Source organism: Polyodon spathula, chromosome 6, assembly GCF_017654505.1.
Source record: "Polyodon spathula isolate WHYD16114869_AA chromosome 6, ASM1765450v1, whole genome shotgun sequence".
Lineage (NCBI taxonomy): Eukaryota > Metazoa > Chordata > Actinopteri > Acipenseriformes > Polyodontidae > Polyodon > Polyodon spathula.
Genome location: NC_054539.1, coordinates 52,033,510 through 52,054,690, shown reverse-complemented (window position 1 = coordinate 52,054,690; position 21,181 = coordinate 52,033,510). Strand labels below are relative to the sequence as shown.

General features: G+C 36.8%; 1 protein-coding gene across 4 annotated transcripts; it reads right to left on the bottom strand.

Annotated features, from left to right (window-relative positions):
- Positions 1–5,421: 5,421 nt before the first annotated feature.
- Positions 5,422–19,350, bottom strand: LOC121317308 (Golgi-associated PDZ and coiled-coil motif-containing protein-like). Of its 4 annotated transcripts, none has more exons than XM_041253110.1 (10): positions 19,163–19,350; positions 18,753–19,061; positions 15,385–15,549; positions 13,119–13,142; positions 12,611–12,786; positions 12,171–12,336; positions 11,657–11,752; positions 9,459–9,623; positions 8,278–8,455; positions 5,422–7,467 (listed from the first exon to the last, which is right to left on the bottom strand). In XM_041253110.1, exons 2-10 carry the CDS (start codon positions 19,032–19,034, stop codon positions 7,358–7,360), a joined length of 1,362 nt encoding a protein of 453 aa, XP_041109044.1. In that variant the 5' UTR covers positions 19,035–19,061; positions 19,163–19,350; the 3' UTR covers positions 5,422–7,357. The 4 variants fall into 4 exon arrangements, with proteins under 4 accessions (XP_041109044.1, XP_041109043.1, XP_041109042.1 ...); XM_041253109.1 differs by having other exon boundaries at positions 19,187–19,350; XM_041253108.1 differs by having other exon boundaries at positions 18,753–19,177.
- Positions 19,351–21,181: the final 1,831 nt, after the last annotated feature.

Below are 21,181 nucleotides of genomic sequence, written 5' to 3'. Positions count from 1 at the left end.
TGACAGGCTTGTGTCTGCAATAGTGCTGGTGCTTGTGCTGCTTATGTGATGCATTACATTCACAGAATGCAGTGCATTTTGGTTTTAATAGTATAGTGGTGTGTATAGTTAAATACAAGTATTAGGTAATAAAAAAAGCAACCTGACTTAACATTTACTGCAGGTCATGAAAATGTCAGGTGGATCCTCTAATTGTATCTTTAACTGCTCAAAATGTATATAATTAAGAAATAAGCAGTGTGAGCTAATCCTGGCATTTATGTGCTTTGGTGTATTATGTCATGTAGGAACTCCTGTCTGCTGAGGTAGGCACTTAATAGGGTCGTTTTGTTTACCAGTATGCTTTTCCCATGCCTGCTTCCAAAGTTGTGTTACAAGGTAAAGGAGCAGTGCTGCATTATCCTGCTGAAAGGACTACCAGTCAAGACAAAGCAATTCATCCTCCAGGTCTTCCTGCTGTTGCTTTGTTTTGTATCTGCATTTTCTCCCATGTCGTTTCTACTCTTGTAGCTTATACATGTCTTTAGAAAAAGAGTTTGACTGAAAGAACACACCTCATCACACTTGACAAGTGTTGTTTTTTTTTGTTATCTTTTTTCACCTCCTCTACGTACGTACACTATCTTCATTGTTTTGTAAACTTCTCCCTTGCCTCTTGCTGCCAAGATCCACCACTGCATTGTGAAAAACAGGGCTTGAATAGTTTCACCACAGAAGCGTAACATGAAGCAGATTTCCCTGTCTCCTTGCCAATGCTACTTCCTCAGTGGACGGGGTCCATCATCCCCCCTTTCCTGCTGTTGAAGAGACTGAAAAATGGAATCCCATAGTCTAATCCTTATCAGACATCTAATATATTGGTATCATTGATGAGAAAAAGAACAGTGTTGACAATGTGAAAGCTTTATTAAAGCTGTATGTTTCTTGTCCAAGTGTGTTTCCTCTTTTTCAAGCCATCTGGAACTTTACATTTTACAAAACATGCATAGAAACTGCAAAACTGAGGCTTTGATAGCAGAATACCAGAAATATCAGTAGTTAGATATCTCTAAACCTCTGCTATTTACATCTGTTTTTAAATTTAGCAACCTTTTTGGGAAAAAATAGGTTTATTAACTTCTACATTATTCACGAACCTCACCCTTTGTGTGTCTGAATCTAGTTTAGGGGTGCTGCATCCTTCTTGAGCTTTATTAAATTTGAAAAATGGCTCAGATTCACTCATTTACAGTACATGCTGCCCTCTAGTGCCCTTTACAGGTCAGAGTATACTGAGTTCCAGAGGAGGGTGGTGGCCCTTTCATGCATAGAGCAGTAGTGATTGTAACAGTATTAAGCTGAAAGATTGTTCTATTGATTTATGATAAACCTGATGGAAGGTGCATGCATAGTGGGAACTTTCTAATAGCAGGTAGACTAATTCCAAGCTCTAGTCAGTAATTGAGAAGGATACAGATGTGTTTTAGCAGTACCATGTTGTTCTTTCTCGCTTTGAAAGGTATATTTAGGCCTTCAGAGTTTACTGAAATGCTCAAATTAGACAGAAAGACTGCCCAAATATTGTTTTCATTAGTACCAGTAGGTGTTGGAATGATTAAGAGTATGTTAATTTGGCACTTAAAAAAATTGTACCCTTCTCTTTTGTTCACTCCAACATTTCTGCGAGTCTGTGGTTTCAAAATATTTCACTTTTGCTCAGTCAGGAAAATCATTACCTATATTTTTATAGTGCAAACAAAAAACAGCTTCCTGTATAATTATGTTTTTCAGCACAACTTTCCTTTTCAAGACCGACCTGTTAGGAAATCAACAGAAGGGGCTCTCAAAGGAAAAGAGCAAGTAGAACATCCATACAATGGATGGAAGGAAGCTGTGGGGCTCCTTGTGTTGCACAGCAAGTATGTTACACTTAAGTCAAGTGACCTAGTGAGTTATAAGAAAGGAAAAGCCAATTGTCAATGCTAATGTACCTCATTTACAAGATGTCAAGTTACAAGGTACAGCTTCTTTAGTTTCATATTTTTGACCAGTCCTGTTTGAATACTGTTTCTACTTTCTCCAGGGAGTGGAGTGGAGGGGAAGAGAAGGGAAGGGGAGGGATCTGGGATCTATAGTGGATGCATTACATTATGAAGTACTTGTATAATACCTATGCTAAAAAAACATTTTAAAATTAAAATAAAAAAAATAGTGGCGCATCCAGTAAAAGCACTCTGCGTGAGTGCAGGATGCGCCCTATAGCCTGGACGTCGCCAGTTCAAGTCTGGGCTTTTCCACAGCCGACCGTGGATGGGAGTTCCCATCAGGCGGCACTCAATTGGCTGAGCGTTGCTGGCCAGGGTGTCCTCAGCTCACCGCACACCAGCAACCCCTGTAGTCTGGCCGGGCACCTGCGGGCTTGCCTGTTAGCTGCCCGGGAGCTGCGTTGTCCTCCCACGCTGTAGCTCCTGGGCGGCTGCATGGTGAATCCGCAGTGTGTAAAGAAGCGGGCGGCTGACGGCACACGTTTCGGAAGACAGCGTGTGTTCATCTTCGCCGCTCCCGAGTCAGCGCAGGGGTGGCAGCGGTGAGCAAAGCCCAAATAATAATTGGCCATTTCAAATTGGGAGAAAATAAATAAATAATTGGCAACGACTAAATTTTAAAAAATTAATAAATACTCAAATAAATAAATAAATAAATAATACGGTAATAGTAATCGTTGGAGATAGCGGAAAATACCCATCAACACATTACATTAGCCATGGGACCTTGCCTAACAACTGCAGTGGCAGAATAAATCATTCCATTTGTATAGGTTCCTGTCAGTGCACTTTGAACTCAGTTACTTCAAATGCAAAGTTGACATTAGGTAATATTATTTTTAAAAGACTCCAAAATGATACTATCCCTTGTATTGATTAGATGCCTCACAATAATATTATCAATATTAGGAATTATACATTTGAATAAAGGCAGTGTTGGTTTGTTAGTAAGAAAAGACCTAAAACAACATCAATATGAAATATTGAAGTAAAATATTTAACATGCACAGAATTGTATTATTATTTTACCAGCCTTCCTACCATCTAATGTATTCGGCAGAGAATGGCTGGAACAGCAGGGAATGAGAAATGAAGCAGACACAGAAGAGTGTACATTAAGGCCCTGCCCGCACTATGCCTTTAAACCGTATTAGTTGCTTTAAAACCTGGCTTAAAAGTGCTAAAAAGTTAGCATCTACGCAGCGTTTAATACCGTACTCAAGACCACCTCAGGTGAGAATGTCTTTGTTTACAGTGTAAAGATACTCATAGTCTATTTTGACCATTTCATGGTCATGTCTCAAGACCAGTGACCAGTCATAACCAAAAGATAATCAATTATGTTATTAATTAGGACAACTTAAATCACAGATCCAAATCATTTCTGTTTACAAGATGATGCTCCATATTTTTCCACGATTATTCCTGATGGCAAATTTATTATACATAGCTGCACTAAGTATAACTAAGACATTGAAGGTATCAGGGAAAATGTAGGTCAACTTCACTTAAATCAGCAGCATCTAAAATATTCTCTCATAAAAAAAAGTCCATGCTGCTTCATCAAAACCAGACAATGAGGTCACCATAAGTAGATACTGTTTTTTTTTTTTTTAAATTGGATGAGGTGAACAAGATATAACTAAACATGAGTTATATATGTATGGTTGTCTCCACTAAACCCGTTGCCAGGAATCAAAATGTACAACATCAAATTAAGAGTTAATATAAAAAGAATAATAATAATCTTTACACTTCTAAAAGTTTTTTTTTTTGTTTTATTATTATTATTTTATGTATTATCGTTGAATGCATCAGTTGAAGAAAAACAATGTAATTATAATACTTAAACTAATTAGCTTTGAGCAGTGCTATACAATAGTGGAAATTTATTTTGGTTCTCTCTATTTAAATTTTAAAAAGGAAAGGAAATATATATATATATATATATATATATATATATATATATATATATATATATATATATATATATATATATATATAAAAATTTTGAAACAAGCTAATAGAATTCATATACTTTTTTGGATGTAGGTGCTTTGGCATTTCCTTATGATGAAAATCAAATACTAAGAAAAGGATCTGTCATTCTACACCAGGATCATCAGTTACAATGAAGTAATTGATTGTTTTGAAATTGTTTTGAAACTGTATTGGTACAAATAAACCATTTAGTAAAATGTTATGAACAAACACCTGGTCTGGCAGGTATAGCAATTTGTTTCAAATAATTTGTATCTGAAGTCCAGCACCACTGAGGCCATTAACCAAAGCTGGGACAACAGACACTGCTGGCCTTAATAGGGAATACAGTGATATGCTTAAGTAATGTTTACTGTATTCAGAATAGTTTATAAATACTGATGTGTAAAAAATACAATTACCATCGTTTGACACCAAAAATACAATATGTTCTGAAGCTCAGTGTAAATGACAGTATTATTATTATTATTATTATTATTATTATTATTACTTGATTATTCCCAACCCAAGCTACCATTGTACTTATAGTATTAATAATGACACCAAGGCTTTGATGATCTATAGTACTTTATATACATTTCAGGCAGGAATGACTTTTATGTGCACAGGTTAGAGGCATAACCGATCCTGAGCATGCATTACATTTTGGTAGAGGGTTGCTGAAATACCCCATACCATTTACTGAAGTGCTCATTTTTTTGTAAACTTAAATTTTGTTGGGTAATAATAACAGCAATAACAAACAAAAACAACAAAAACTGCTGTTCACCAATTTAAAAGTAACACTACATCAGATGGTTAACAATGCAATTTTTATGTAGTTTATGTACGCATTTTCCTTGGGATAGTTATGAAAAATAATTCAATTTACATACAAGGTAAATAAAAAACAAAAAAGTCTGTAATTACAAACACCAAACCAAGTAAAGCTACAAGACAAGGTGTGACACTTAAAAACAATTTAAAAAGAAGTTATAAAACCTTAGAAATACTATAGTCATTACCCTTAAAACAACAAAAATCATATACATATCATATACACACAGTAGATGCCGCTTATTAACAACCTCTTGGTTCCCAGCAAAAAGTTGTCATTAACCGAAAGTTGTCAATAAGCAAAAAGCCTGTTTATGTGTATTTATATGGAATGATATATACTGTAGTTGTACAAATATGGCACTAAAATACATGTGTTCTAAATGTTAGTGTTAAAAAAAAAAAAAAAAAAAAAAAAAAAAAAAACACGAAATACCCAAACACAGAACTGTCTACTTCACACGTGTGTAAAACAATAGTACAATTGTCCTTACAATAAGTAGAGCAAAACATAAAAAATGCGTTGTACTTACAATCAATTCTAAAGAACAAACATGGTCTGCTTTTTAAAATGTACCACCTCCTGCTGTAAATCCATCTCAATTTTGCATGCAGCTTCGTAGCCAGTTTCAAAGCCACGATTCTGCCTCAGTCCGCTAGAAATACTCAGTTGCGAAGTCACTGTGTTATAAAAGCTGCATGAAGTATGTGCATAAATCATGCAAGTGCACTCTGTAGCACTGGCAACTAGTAATAAAGTTGTCAATAAGCAGCGTGCAGTTGCTAATATCAGAATTCTATTAACACTAAAGTTTATGGGGCGGGATTGGTTCCTAGGAAAATGTTAATAACTGAATAACTTCTCTTTATCCATCTTGCTAATAAATGGAATCTAGTGTATATGTGTGTGTGTGTGTGTGTGTGTGTGTATATATGTGTATGTATAATAGATGCTTTGCTTCCTGTTTTCTCTAACAGAGACACACACAACCTTTTCCACCTACCTTTGAATGTAGGTATGCTACAGTAGTACTAGCACAGGGCCTGGTTATGCAGTCATCTTTGGATAGAGCCCGGTATTCTCATTAAATAAAACAACCCCAAAAACAATTACTGACACTAATAGAAAAGCAAAAATCACCACAGTGGCTTGTTACCATTGCAGATCATCAGCAAGCGGCGAGAAGGATGAACTTAGTAAAAGCACACGAAAAATGGATATTGTAAGCACTCTTTTCCCTGTAGTTAAAAAAAAAAAAAAAAACACAGTATCCCTGTACCATAAACAGTCATTTGTTTTTCTTTGTATATTATTGGCATATTTAAAAAAAAAAAAAATAATAATAATAATAATAATAATAAATACATTGCACTTTTCACATAACAGGAGACAGCAATGCCAGAAATTAGTTAAAACATCCTTCTTTCACTTCATACTGCCATAAACAACAGAATATCCTCAAGACTGGCTTGTTCGCATTGTTATTCAAATGACAGATGCGAGTTCTAAATCCCAGCGCATTCACACTTTCTGTATTGCCGCCTGGCAGTAGAAAAACCTACAGAAAAATCCAGAACAGCACAAACAGTAAAATAATTCTGATCCTATTGATGCTTTACAGACAAGCATAATCTGTCCCAAATATACTTGCTTGGTATTTACAGACAGGAAAACTGTAAGTAAAAATGGCACAGAATTATGTATGAGTAACACCACAAATAAATACAGCAAAACTTTGCAACCCTTAATCGCCATGAATATTAAGGCTGTCAAGATTTTTGAGAGCGAACATGCAGGAAAAATCTACACTTTTGTGTGTGTGTGTCTACACCAACCTATATACACACACACATAAGGTAATGTAGAGAGAGGCTTTTGCTTGTCTTGTTGAATTTTGGGTTGATTGTTCTTAACCAGGTGAGACATCCCTGCTGGCCAGCTACAGTCAAAGGCACAACAATGGGAAAAAACAGTAACTCATCTCATTTTAACAGTGTACTGATTAAAGTGGGTTGGAATTAACCTGGCCAGTAACAAACCACAGTAATTGTAACTTGTTTGTTCTAAACCTGGAACATGAAGGAAACACATGGCTAGGAGTCATGCCCTGACAAGGTCTCAACTTACTCTGTCCTGGCAAGTTCTTATCAGCATGTGGGTCTTATATTATTCATTTGTAATGGCAGCTGTAACAGGCTAAATGAAGCCTGCAATACAGATAATTTAATTTAAAACACCCCCACCCTTAAGTCTCTTTTTCACCAGCTCATTTATCACCATAGGATTTGTTCTCCACTATGGCAAAACAGAGCGAGTTACATACATTCAGTGTTGTTTACAATTTATATCAATGGCAACCATAGCAATGTCATTCCCCTTTTCTAATTATCACACAGACTCTCATTGACTCCACTGCAGTCCATCCACATAAATTACAAAACTCTGTTATTTAACACATATACTGTACAAAGTCTCTTTTTGTCCCCCCTCACAATCCTTTCATCCTGTACCCAGCCTATGAAGGTCTCTCGGCAGGCTTGAGGGCAGTCTCCTCTGACGGCGTTTCACTAGAGATTTCTGTGTCTCCATTTTCCACTGAATCGGTAACAGAGTCCTTGTCTGGGGCTTTAAACAACAACAACAAAATTAGCATGTTTTCAAAAGACTGTTAGCTCAACGAATACATTTTGAGCACTAATACTGACAGGTCAGACAGCTGGTTTCACAGATTAACACTAATCTTGGACTATCAAGTGTAAGGCCAGTGCTAACAGGGTACTGTGAAATTAGTTAATTATTTCAAGCTAAGACACAATTAAGGGGAGGCAACATTTATCAGAGAAAAGCTTTATTAGCAATAAATAAGGTCTTTGTTGAACTATAACAGCAAAAACAAAATATCACGTAGCTCGTAACTACAACAGACATACTGTCTTTTTCAAAAGGATCAAGGAATCTCTGACCTCTATTATGAGAAGGCAAGCTGGTATACAGGTTTAAAGCTTTCTAAAGATTAAACAATTAATCTATGTTTCACCCCAGAAAGCGAAGTGGAGGTACAGGTAGTGAAGCACTATGCATTGTAGATACAGAATCTCATTCTGGCTGTTACTTAGCAAATCATTTCTTAATGCATTTACATGTTTCAATGTGAACTAAAGTTATTTTTACTCTGTACCCAATAAGCTAGAAAAAAAAAAAAAAAAAAAAAAAAAAAAAAAAAAGATATTGTTTACCTACAACCACTTTTAGTTAGGGATCTTTAGTGAGTACCTAATAAATCATTTTCTTGGTCCTTCTATACTTTCACTAATCAAATAATGTTTCTCCACTGAAGGAAACTTTGGTAAAAACATGTTTTAAATACCAAACATCTAGAGACAGATTTGCCCCTCTGGCGGTCTCAGAGTCTGTACTATGCCAAATAAAATGTACCTTGCAATGGCCCAGCATCGTCAATGCCAATGCTGCTGTTCTGGTTGGAAGTTGACCCTTCTAGCTCATCAAGGTACAAGCGGTAGCGCTGGCCACCGTCATCTTCATACTCAACGTTTTCATCATCAGAGTCCACCTCGGGGGCCACGTACACCACCTCAAACTCAATATCGCCTCTCTGAAAGGACAGGTAAAACAATTACATACAGAAAACCCGTCCACCTAGTATTGGGATGATAATCAAGAATTCAATAAGATCATGGTAAGTGTCTGACAGTGCACACAATACTGAATTTTTATAGAATTGCAATTAATCAGTTATCACGATGATCATCTATAAAAATCGCCATTATTGTCTTATGGAATACCACACGTAATGAAAAACAAAACATGCTGGTTTTATTCTGGATGTAGTCTGTCCATGCCTATAATTCCACTTCAATTGAATGGTTTAGGTTATACATGGATTTGTGCTTTGACTGGCTGGATCAAGTCTCACAATATTGAGCAACAGAAATCTCCAATAAGAGGTGAACGTTAAGCAGCATGCATTTATTGTTAAAAACAACTGCAGTTTTGTTTCAGTTTTTTTTTTTTATACCCTCTGAAATAGTATTTTGTTATAAGGCTTTTGTGTTCAAAATTATGCACTGCAGTACCTTTTGCATTTTAAAAAAGTATACAGAAATGACCAGTTACGTGCTACAGCAAACCCTTTTTCACCCCAAACCACAATTTCCTAAAAACAACTGCAGATTCAACAATGCTTATGTTGTTTATCAATTTCAAAAATCCATAATAAAATAATGCAAGCAGTGAATGCTCTGTAATTACTCTGATTATCACAGACTCCCAGGCTGGAATGCAATGACCACTTATCCCTGTCTATAAGAGGAAAACAGAAGATTTTGTTCCCAATAGGGATTCTTCTTATAAGAGCTGAAAGGCTCTTATAATACATGTTACAGTGTCCTACTTTGCATATAATGCACTGTTCACAGCCTACCTCTGTAACGTGCTTTGTGATAGTGGTCCACTATGAAAGGCACTATATAAAAAGACATTATATTATATATTAAATATTATATAATAAGATTTAGCAAGCTATACTGCCAAGTATCCCACCTCCCTGTGCAGAGGGGCAGTGAACTCTGATGTGGATTGAAGGAATATTTTTATACCTGCTGAGACAGTATGGTTACAGCTTCTTTGTGCTTGGCGTCCCTCAAGTTTATGCCATTTACAGCCAGAATGGCATCTCCTACATGCAAACCCCCACAGCGCTCAGCAGGCTGGCTGGGGTGGATCTCAGATATTAAAATGGGAACTCCGTGTTCTTTACCACCCTGGAACAATGAAAAGGTGAAAAAACAATTACAATAGCAATCAATCCAGTCATTTGCTTGTTCAGTTGAAACCATTCTACTTGAGTAGTTTTAACACCAACCTGGTCAATTTGACCATATTGGGTTTTAAAACTTAAATTACTCTGCGTTCCAGATATATAAATATATATTAGATACACTGTTTGAGCTGCATATTCGCAAGAAATAATAATTAGAAGGCACATTTACTTAAATTTCAGCACCTTCCATACGGTATTTATAATGCACATTTTTTTGCCTGCGTGCAGTGCCTTACACTTTTCTCTATTAAATGTCATTTGCCACGTGTCTGCCCAGTTCTGAATCTTGTCTAGATCATTTTGAATGACCTTTGCTGCTGCAATGGTGTTTGCCACTCCTCCTATTTTTGTGTCATCTGCAAATTTAACAAGTTTGCTTACTACAGTAAAACTTCCAATACTCGCTGGGTCTCTAATAACCGACAGGGCTACTAGGAAATATAATCTATAGACACCAGGTCTCTTAAATGATGGGTTACGAATAATAACAAGAACAATAAAAATAATAATGCGCATCATACTGAATGTTCCAACCAATACACACATGATTGTACAGCGAGCTTACCAATTTGTTTTTCAACAGCGATGAAGAGACCCTGAGAATGATTGATAAGAAAACTGAATTTAACCTATTTTAAGGTACATGTAATGCATTTTTTTTGAGCGTGCTGAAAGTAAAATACAAACTTGTTTTCTGATATTAACAGGGTTGCCTTTTAGTGTATATATACTTTTTTTTTTGTATTTGCAGTATTTTGTGCATCTGAGTCAATGAATATTCATATTTTGCACCTTTTCCAGCGTTCTTATTAATCAATGTGCACGTTATCAAAAACAATTCGTTTTAGTTTTGTGCTAAAACTGGTACTTGTACAGATGTTATTGTTAATCTTGAAACGGTTTGAAGCATTTTTGAGTGTTGTGGGCCAACAGTATGAACTTATTTTACGTATTAACACAGTATTTCATGTGGTTGTTTTGCAATGAAGATTCATTGCTGGTTAAGTTTTCATCGATTGTCCACATTTACTAATGTACACGTTTTGAGGGTGAACAATAAATGTGTTAATAAAGATGATACTTATTGTTTTGATTAATTTTAAAACCATGTATTTTTGTTTTATTGTGCTGCAAACCTACCTTAATACACGCTTGTGTTCTGATATTTACAGGGCTGTTTACTGGATTTTACTGTTTTTATTATTATTACAATACAAACTCTTATTACCCACTGACACAACTTTTAAATGACAGCTTTTTCATGATTGCATCAGAAGTATTTGCAGATGTTAGTGATCTTACATAATAAACTCTGAGTCTCAGATATTCGCCGAGGCTACTGGCAAATATTGTAAATAAATAAATAAAATACTGGGGTGTTTATTTAAAGTTTTATGGTATACCAGAAAGTCATTAATGTAGATTTCCTTTTAATGTTTGGTTTCCCATTTAAATACGGTGTTTTTGCTATGCAAATGTTTGATTTGATGTTCATAAATAAAACTTTTGGGAGTTTTATACGATCGTTTGTCTTTCATTATCATATTACAGCTGTTTAAAAAGCTACAGGTTAAAATGACTGGTTTGGCGCTTCTAGTTAGTGCCAAATTCTGGAGCTTCTAGTGTTAAACAAGTTATTTACAGTATTCAGACTTTTTTTAGTTAAGTGAAGACTTTTTTTGTACAAACTTCATATTTGTAAAATTAATTTAATCATTGGAAGCTTACAGCTCCATTTTATAACTTGCCTGATGTACTGTATACCATGCTATTAAGGATATTACATTTTGTACTGGCCCATCCTCAGTTGCAGTATTGATTTTTGAATCCAGTGCAACCTGTTCTGTGAAGTGCTTTAAAGACCAGCAAACTTTACCAATAAGGGGGGGGGGGGGGGGGGGGGGGGGGTTATAGTGGAAAGCATATTTTCCAAGAAGTGACAACATAAACATGGTGGTGAATTGAGTAACTCACTGTAATGGAAATACCAAGTCCCTCGTGATCTTCTTTAGCCAACAGGACTTTCCTAATCGGTCCAACACCTTGAGTCTTCTTTAAAGCGTCTGTGTCCTGATTAAGCAATAAAAGGGACCAGCACACAGTAAACAAATATTTTAATAAACATCCCAAGCCACAGCTGGAAATACAAAATTCAATATTTCTGTATTACCATGACCAAAACCCATGTATGAATGAACACGTAAAAATATAAGCGAGACATAGATACAGACTTATTTAATATGTATTTAAACTTTGGTGTATTTATTAGGACAGAGTCATCACCATAAACACCTTGCCATACATGTACGCTAGATTGTGTTACACAACATAGTAGTGGAGGAATAACTGTGATTTACAATAACGGTTGTTAAACATTTAAGAGGAGATTTTACTAATGTAAAAAATGTTTATTCAGTGTTCTAGGCAGTAAAAACGTTTAAATATGGGGATCTTTAACTGAAGTATGCCATTACTGATTGCTACTTACGTGTCCAACAGGAGTAGGCGTGGATCTTTTTGGGTCATTCCGACCTCGACATGCTCTAATGACCGTTTTGTGCCGGTGTAGGTGTATTTCTGCTTCTAGCTGATTCCACAATTTGTCATGTGCTGGACCTTTCATATCACGACCTAACAGCTGTATCTGCTGCACCCTGCACCAGAGAGAGAGAGAAACAAAAAAAAAAACAAAGAACTTGTCAGAAATCATTTCTATTTGTTTTGGAGACGTCTTTGTTCACTGTAAAGTGTTTCTTGTCATCCTTGGCGACATGAATGATGTTGCCATTACAGAATGAGGCTATCTGAATTATCTGCAGGGAGACCAACAGTTGGCACACCTTTCTCATCAGTTGTCTGCAGTGGAGTGAAGGAGCAGCCCTATTACTGGGCAGGACCGTTAAAACGGGAAATAAAATATTTACTTACCTTCCTGCCAGCTCCTTATCAAGGTATTTAGCTGCTAATCGGGCTCCATAAACCTCTGCTTGGAGAACAGCGATATGCCTTCGAAGAGCTTCATTCTCCTTCTTCAATAACTTCACCTCAGACTCCAGCTTAGCTTCCTTAACCTTTTCTTTTTTATTTGCCTCCAGTTCTTTCTCCTGCATAAGAAAAAAATTAAATAAATGAATAATGGTGACTTGTAGGGTGAAAGAGAAACCAAAGATGGGAGAGGCAGAGTTTACAGGGAATACACACTTGATGTGGCCTTTCGCTCAGAACTCTACCTGCTGTTGCATTTTGGATAAAGAGAGATAGCAAATCAAGGCAGACCATTTTTAAGTGATGTTTTATTCACCATTGCTTGTTATAGTTGAATCCCAACAAGTGGTGCAATTCAACAGTTTTTTGTTCTGGGGACATAACATACAAAAGCAGCAGCCCAGTATAATAACAAAAGGACATACACATGACACACATACACTTCACTTACCAGTTCCTCCACAGTTGGGACAGACTTAAGACAGAAAAGAAAAAAGGTTTAAAGTTAAAAAGTAGGCAAAGTAAATACAGATTTTAGTCCTCACCCCATCTGCTGCATCAGGTAATTGTATTGAGGTAAAGACTTGTCAATAAAAAGTGTAAATAAAAACCATAAAACGTTTTACAAGAAGTCCCAAAAAATGTGTTTAACTTAATGCTTAAATGAAAACAGTGATCCAAAAGGTAGATCATCAGAAGTTACATTTACAAGAACATTTTATTCAAAACTGCACTATTTCACAAGATAAGACACTTCAAAGATCATAATTCCAACTACATCTAAATCTTTATGCCTTGGAGTAGATTGTTTAGGAAGTCTTTAAATGTTTTTGCTATTTGGTGTTTCTCCTTTGAACATGAAGTATTTTGAAAAGTCAAAAATCCTGAGTGGCACATGCGGTAAAGGCAATCCGCCCGGAGTGCAGGATGTGCCCTACAGTATGGAGATCACCAGTTCGAATCCAAACTATGCCACTGCTGACTGTGGACAGGAGTTCCCAGGGGGCAGCGCACAACTGACCAAGTGCTGCCTGGATGGGGTAGGGGTTAGGTCGGCTGGGGAGTCCTTGGCTCACCACACACCAGCGACCCCTGTGGCTGGCCTGGTGCCTGCAGGCCTGCCTGCACGCAATTCAGAACTGCATGGTCCTCCGACACTGTAGTTCTGGATATGGCTGCACGGCGGGCTTGCAGAGTGAAAAAAAAGCAGACTGCTGATGCCACTCGTTTCAGAGGACCCGAGTCCTCGTCTTCATCTCTCCCAAGCTAGTTCGGGGGTTGCAGTGATAAGCTAAGTTGAATAATAATTGGACATTCCAAAACTGGGAGAAAACTGGAAAATGAAAAAAAATAAATAAAACAAATCTACCAAGTTGTTGGCAGCCAAAATTGTGCTTTGCATTTAAAAAATGTCATCAAACACGCTCACCTCTCATACTTTAGTTGCAAGAAAGCTTTTTATAAAAAAAATAAAAAGTGAAGAATTACACAACTAGCACACTGGTATTAAATAATATTAGAAAATGCAATAGGCACCCAATCAGTTGACAAGTGTCAGACAAACTTCCGGTGTAGGTCGATATATCTGGTTATTTACAGTATGTTCATCTTGAACTAGACACTTGATGTCTTTCACGTGATGTACATTATTACCACGGATCCTAGGAATCCTTTTGCTGTGGAATAACAAGGAAAAACACAGATTTTCTATGGTTTTGGAGATTTTGTAGTTTTCTACTTGGGAGGGGGCAAAAAACATTCAAGGCTTTTTTTGTTTGTTTGATGATAACCAAATCAATACAAGTACCATATATAAACATTAATACAGCCAACTTTGCCTTAAATTTACGTAAACATACCTGTCTAATAAAACTGCTTCCGGTATTCAAGTTCAGTTTACTTAACTATTCAGAGCTGTTCAACGATACCGAAAGCAATAAAAATCAACCCTAAAGGTCAGGTCAAACGAGTTTGACAAGGGCGAATTTCATATCGATGGTAATGTGCTGTTACACTCACAGGTAGACCATTAACTGAATGCAAGGAAATGTAAACAAGATGAGGCCGAAACATCAGGGCCATGGAAAACACTGAAACAAACACTGTGTTTGGATCATTTCAATGTCTACAACTGCTAAAGAACAGCGTGAAACTGTTTCAGGTTTTGTCAAAATGTGTGTAAAGCTGACATTCCTCTGTACAAAGTGGATTAACCGGCAGTTCGAGTTTTTTTTCAGCAAACACATTAGGGAGGTGGTACCACTCCAAAGTCAGACCTAGTAGCTGGAATGCTGCAGCTCTATTTTAACAATAGCCGTCCAGATGACAAAGACTAACTCGGAGTTGAAATAACACACACATTCATATATATTTTACTTTAAAAAAAAAGGTTACAGTTCAAGAATAATTAAAGTTATAAACTTAAAAACAACATAGAGACATCAAGTGTAACAAGACCAGCAATAAATACTTCTTGACTGTTACCCAATAGTACTGTTTGTGTGTCTTACATGTGACAGGGAAAACACATTTTTAGCCCTTTATTTACTTGTGGAATAAAGGTTTTTTTTTTTTTTTTTTTAAATCAGAATTTTTGCAGAAAATTACCATCCCTGATTATAATGCAGAAAAGATACATATTTTGACTGTGTAGGACCACTTTACATGGTTTTGCCCATTTTAAAAAATGATGTTTTTATCGCTGTGTTTATACCCACCATCTTGGCTTTGATACAGCTTGAGTCGACATTTTGCCCCGTCTTAGAGTGGAGCTGCAGCTGGATGGCATGGAGCTGCAGCAACTGATCATGGACTTCCTTCTCAAACACAATCTTCTCCCCTTGTGCCTCGGACAGCTCAGACTTCATGTCTACTACTTGGGCCTGTGGGACATGAAAGAAGCAGTCCGGTCATTTGAGAAGCTTCTTGAAATTAATAAATAGATATTTTGAGATTCACTTTATTTTTATAACATTATAGTTCATGAAAGAAAATAATAATAATAATAATAATAATAATAATAATAATAATAATAATAATAAAACAGTAGACTGCACAGTCCAAGTAGGAAAGAACCATTTATTTTCATGCACCCAAATTGGGTTGCTGGTAATGTACTTTAGTGAATCAGAGACTGGTATTAAATGACAGAATTTAGTAATTTTATATTTTAAAAGCTCCAAGTCAAGGTATATAATAGCTTGAGTACAAATTAAGCACATCCTACAGTATGAGTAAATGCAGACATTGAGTTAGACCTAACCCCCAACAAACCTCAAACCAGCATTAGAGTCTGAATAAACAGAATGAACAGGAGAATTGCACTTTTTTTTGTAATCTTTTTATTATTATTATTATTATTGTTGTACAGATATAGAGCACACTGCATTAGGTATTTGCAACACTACTCAGCTGTGTTGAAAGGTTTGTTCACTAGCCAGGAATTACAAGGTAGTTTTAAACCTTTGAAGGTTCGTCGGGCGGCATTCACGCACTGCATTTTATTTTTTTCTGTGTTAACAGAAACTGTTTGCCAACAGTGAATAATACAAATCACAAATTAAATGTCACTCACATGCAAAATTTGATCTTTTGATTTGTAGAATGCATATTACTTAAACAAAAGTTGCTGTATTAAAATCCACTACCAAATCATTATATGTAGCAACTCTATATGGCACCGCTGCCATGTATTGTGCAGGGTATAGTATCCAAAGCATTCAGGAGGGGGAGGGGTCAGTACCTATAGCAGTTGTATTGCTTCAGTAAAATGTGTACTGAATACCTAGTGTACAATATAGTGTAAGAAAAGTGCTATGGTAGAATATGTTGTATGCTAACACTAATAATTTTAATTTAAAAAACAGTGTCTGCCCCGCCCCTATCCAGAGGCCAACCTTTCATTTCTTCATTCACCATCTCGACAGCAAAGCATTGTATAGCATAAGCTGTATTGAAAGAAATGTCTCAAAATCCCTCAATTATTTTGTAAAATTCCCAGACGACGAAAAAAAAAAAGTTGAATGCAAACCGTGCAAGCGGCTGTTTATGTATTATAGAGGCACAACCAATCTCTGGGGTCACTTGACAAGCATAAGTTCATATTATTATTATTTTTAGTAGTAGTAAAATGTGACTGTGACTGATAACCTGCTTGGAACGGTGACTGTTAAATAAAGCTTTGTTTTGTCCACTGCAGTTTTTTTTTTTTTTTTTTATTAAATCGTCCGTTCCTAAGTTTTTCGTTAAGTATGTGGAAAACTACAAACCGGTATGTAATTCAATATGTTAACATAACATTATTCTACAGGTTTCAATCGACTTTACAATGCAAAATTAGTTAATTCTATAGGGTGATGCAAAACTTTTTGGCCATCGCTGTACATTTATTGTTATGTTTTGTATTTTCCCCCAATCTCCAATTTGGTTATGCTCAATCGTTGCGTTTTACTGAACTGTAGAATCTCAAAACAGATTATACCGATTTTAATATTATATTATGGTTTATTGTAAAGTCTGGTGTTACTTTGAGGCGAAGACCCCAGAAATGCTGTATCAAAATCTAACATAACACATGGTCGAATTGCACAGGAGTAAAAAGACACAGGATGCCAGTGTTTGAAATTTTACACAAGGTCCCAATGTCCTGAGCACCTTTGAGAAAATCATCTTGGGTAAAAAGAAATGGAGGGTTCGCATGGAACTACATTTCATCAATGTCTGTAAAAATTCCCAAACCACTTTATGTGGTGATTTTTTTTGTCTTGTGCAAATTGGGAAATAGTCAAAACATAATGCTACACTAAAGTATGAAAAAGTAAGCATTACAGTACTTTTTGGTATAAAACTGAATATTGTTCTGGTAAAGTCACAATCCCAGTGTCAGAAAACAGGTATAACCTGTTTTTTTCCCCTACTGGAACTGTCATGCATGATGTAATTGTGATAATCACTTATGAAACCAAGAACATGTAAATTATTATTTTATAGACATATAATCCCTCCATAAAACTGTATTATGGCCTACTGATTAAACTACTAGTCCAGAATGAAATACATAAAAAGGAGTTAGTATCCCCTTACCAATCCTAATGAGGCAGTGGATGAAAAAATGCAGCTCAGCCCCTACCATTACCTCCAAGACAAAGGCAAAACAATGAAGACACAAACGGTTAACAATGGGTTTACAGCCCTCTTTCCCCAATAAAACTGACTTTGTTAAAAAGCAAGAGTGCAGGAAAGAGGCGTACTGTATCTTGTCTTTCATAGAACGTGTTTTGTAAATCAACACAATGCCAACAGAGTCGTAAAGATCAAACGTAATTAAGTTAGGTTAGGGCTGCCATGCGCCTTATTCGCTTGCTTAAATATTAAATATTTTAAAACAGGGAATATTGATGTCTCTTCAACAGAAACATTTGAGGAAGTGGTTGTCACCTGGAATAAGCATTCTACCGATTAAGCAACACACTTAAACTAAAGTTGATGGCAACGCAATACAGTAGCTCTGATTTATTCCAGGTCAAGAGGCTTATAATACTTTTTATATTTGTAACTGTATGTATTGCCCTCTCCGAAGAAACATGGTAAATGTAGTTATTTTCGTTGAGAAATAAGAACCCACATTTGCCGAATACTTCCTAGAAGATAAATATTCACAACCAGTACATTAATAGGTGGCTTTAACTTAAGTTACAGTACGGTAAATGTCACATTTCTGTGCTATACTGAAAAATGTTTTTAGCGGACAGGGGGATTTGTAAAGTTTAAATTTGCAAATATGTCAGGAATCCTATTGCCAAATATATAACTATGAGCTTATAGTTTGTATTCAATTTCACAATACATAATGTGGTGTTGGGAATATTTTAGTGTAGTAGAAATAAATAAAAAAAATAAAAAAATCCAAGTATGAGGTATTAAGGTAAAATAGCTGTCATAATTGAGGTATGTAAATTAATAACTGGTCATTTCTTGTTGGACAATCGGCGAAGGAGCTTAGCAAATACAGCGCCGACCCATTTCATAAGGAGATCATTATTAGGAGTGAATGTTGGGTTTTTTTTTTTTTTTTTTTAGATCTTACCTCTAGTTTGTGATTTAACTGAAAAATGGTCTGCGCTTTGTGGCAGAGCTGGGCGAAGCAGGAGCTTAGGCTGGTCATTTTCTGACGGCCCTCATATGTGATATCCGCCTGATCTGGGTCGATCTCTCCAAGCAGTAGATCCACGTCCACGAAAGCCTTGTCGAACTCCTTCTCCAAGACCTCCAACCAGCGGAACATCGTCATGCCCGAGCCGGGTCCTGTGAGCGCTGAGCCCTGGGAGGCCGAGTAAGAAGAGGAACTGCCGCCAGCCGTCGCAGACATCACTGCAGCAACTGTTATTTCAACTGTCTGCAAAATAATAACAGTCCTATATATATAGTTTAAATAGGTTTATTTGAACTGAAGATAGACAGAACAATACAAATGTTGTCTATTTAAATAGCCCGTACTCTATTATAGTTATTGCAGAATACCTCTAGCTTCTGTGGACCAGGAAATCACTATATGTATCGGGGATCGACTACATTCCCTGCCACCTGTTTGAAAAACGAAGCCAGAGCCAATCGAACTAGTTTCTTACTCTGGCACAAATCTGCATAATTTTAAATGTAATCACTAGGACATTTAGCAACATTAATGATTCAGCAACCAAAAAGAATCGTCGTCCACCCCCCCCCCCCCCACCTCCCCACACATTACATTATTAGAAGACATTATCAGTATGTCATTTACATTTTTTTAAACATTCTGGGAGTTTTATTTTTCATTGTTATGGGCATTTTTATTGTATCTTTATTAATAATTGCATTCTGATAATAAATATATACTTTCATATTCATAACCAAAGATTCATTAAAGTAATTGTAGCTAACAGAATAACTACATAGATCCTAGACATTTTTGCACATCCACTCAACTGTGCAGTTTTGAAAGAACCACATGTTATATCTGGTGCTACTTTGGGTTAAAGGAATCTCTCAGTTTCTATGCTTCTCTCTCGGGTTATCTTATCTGTTTGTAATTGCACTTCCTGGGTCATTTAATTTCTTCAGAGTCTTCTGAGTCAAAGCATTTTACGGGAAGAAAGCATGTCAGCCAATAGGGGAAGCAGCTGATTGGTTAGTGACCGGAAAGAAGCCAGTGAAGGGCAAGAGACAATTTCACACCAGAGGAAATGAACCAGGAAGTGAAGCCAATTCAATAGCATAACTTGTGAACATAATTTCCTTTAACTTAGTGCAGTACCAGATATAATGTTTTAAAATGAAAGTACATGTTTGCATACCATTAGTTTTTTTGCCTTTTTTTTTTTTTTTTTTTTTCAAGATACATGTTATGGAACTATTTTGTTATCTGCAATTACTTTAAAGAAAGTACAATGTTCAGGTTATTTTCCATTTTCTAGTGACTGACTTGGCCAATCAACATGGAATCTGTGAGAAGCTGTGTGAATTATTTCTGGTGCCACTGCTTAGATGACCTCTTTTGAGGTACTGTAGTTGTAGTTAGTACATTGAAAACCAGTATCTTGTAAAGCTTGTTTTACAGGTTTAAGACTAGAACCGGTTCAGCTGGTTTGAAGATCCTATCAATGAATTAACTTTAAGGGAGGCCGGCCAGGAGGGAGTTGTAGTAGTCTAGGCGGGAGAGTACCAGGCCCTGGTACTCTCCCGCCTAGACTACTGCAACTCCCTCCTGGCTGGGCTCCCTGCGTCCGCCACCCGTCCGCTCCAGCTCATCCAGAACTCTACTGCTCGCCTGGTGTTCTGTCTGCCTTGCTTCTCCCATGCTACTCCACTGCTCCACTGGCTCACGATCACCGCTCACATCCAGTTCAAGACTCTTATACTTGCCTACCGATAACTTGACCAGACTGCACCCAGCTACTTCCAGACCCTCATCTCTCCCTACAACCCCACCCGACCTTTCTGCTCTGCCTGCACTAGAAGACTGGCTGTACCTCCTCTACGCTCCCCTGCCTCCAGAGCCCGCTCCTTCTCCACCCTAGCCCAGCAGTGGTGGAACAACCTTCCTACGGATGTCAGGACTGCCCAGTCCCTGACTACCTTCCGGAGCCTCCTGAAGACACACCTCTTCAGACAACACCTGTAAAACTCAACTCTTCCATTCTGGACAATATGGCACTCTGCCATTAATGCACTTTAACTTGCACTTATCTGCTCCCTATTTTAATGTATTTAATCTTGCACTTAACCCAATCTGTAGTATTTTGTATTTCACCCGCACTGATGTAACTATCAACATCGTTACCTGCTCTTGAACTGCCCCGATATCAAATCGTACTGTGTTTTGTATTTGCTCTTATTAGGGCTAAAGTCATTGTATTTTGATCTTAATTGTACTGTAATTCTTGATATGTATTTTTTGTAAACAACTGTAAGTCCCCCTGTGTAAGGGCATCTGCTAAGAAAGAAATATATAATAACTGCCTTCCACGCTGACTTAAT

Coding starts and splice junctions, on each gene's coding strand:
- LOC121317308 (XM_041253110.1), bottom strand. CDS start 19,034: ATGTCTGCGACGGCTGGCGGCAGTTCCTCTTCTTACTCGGCCTCCCAG. Junction 12,787..13,118: donor TCCCAACTGTGGAGGAACTG/GTAAGTGAAGTG, acceptor TTTCTTATGCAG/GAGAAAGAACTGGAGGCAAA. Junction 7,468..8,277: donor CGATGCTGGGCCATTGCAAG/GTACATTTTATT, acceptor TGTTGTTTAAAG/CCCCAGACAAGGACTCTGTT.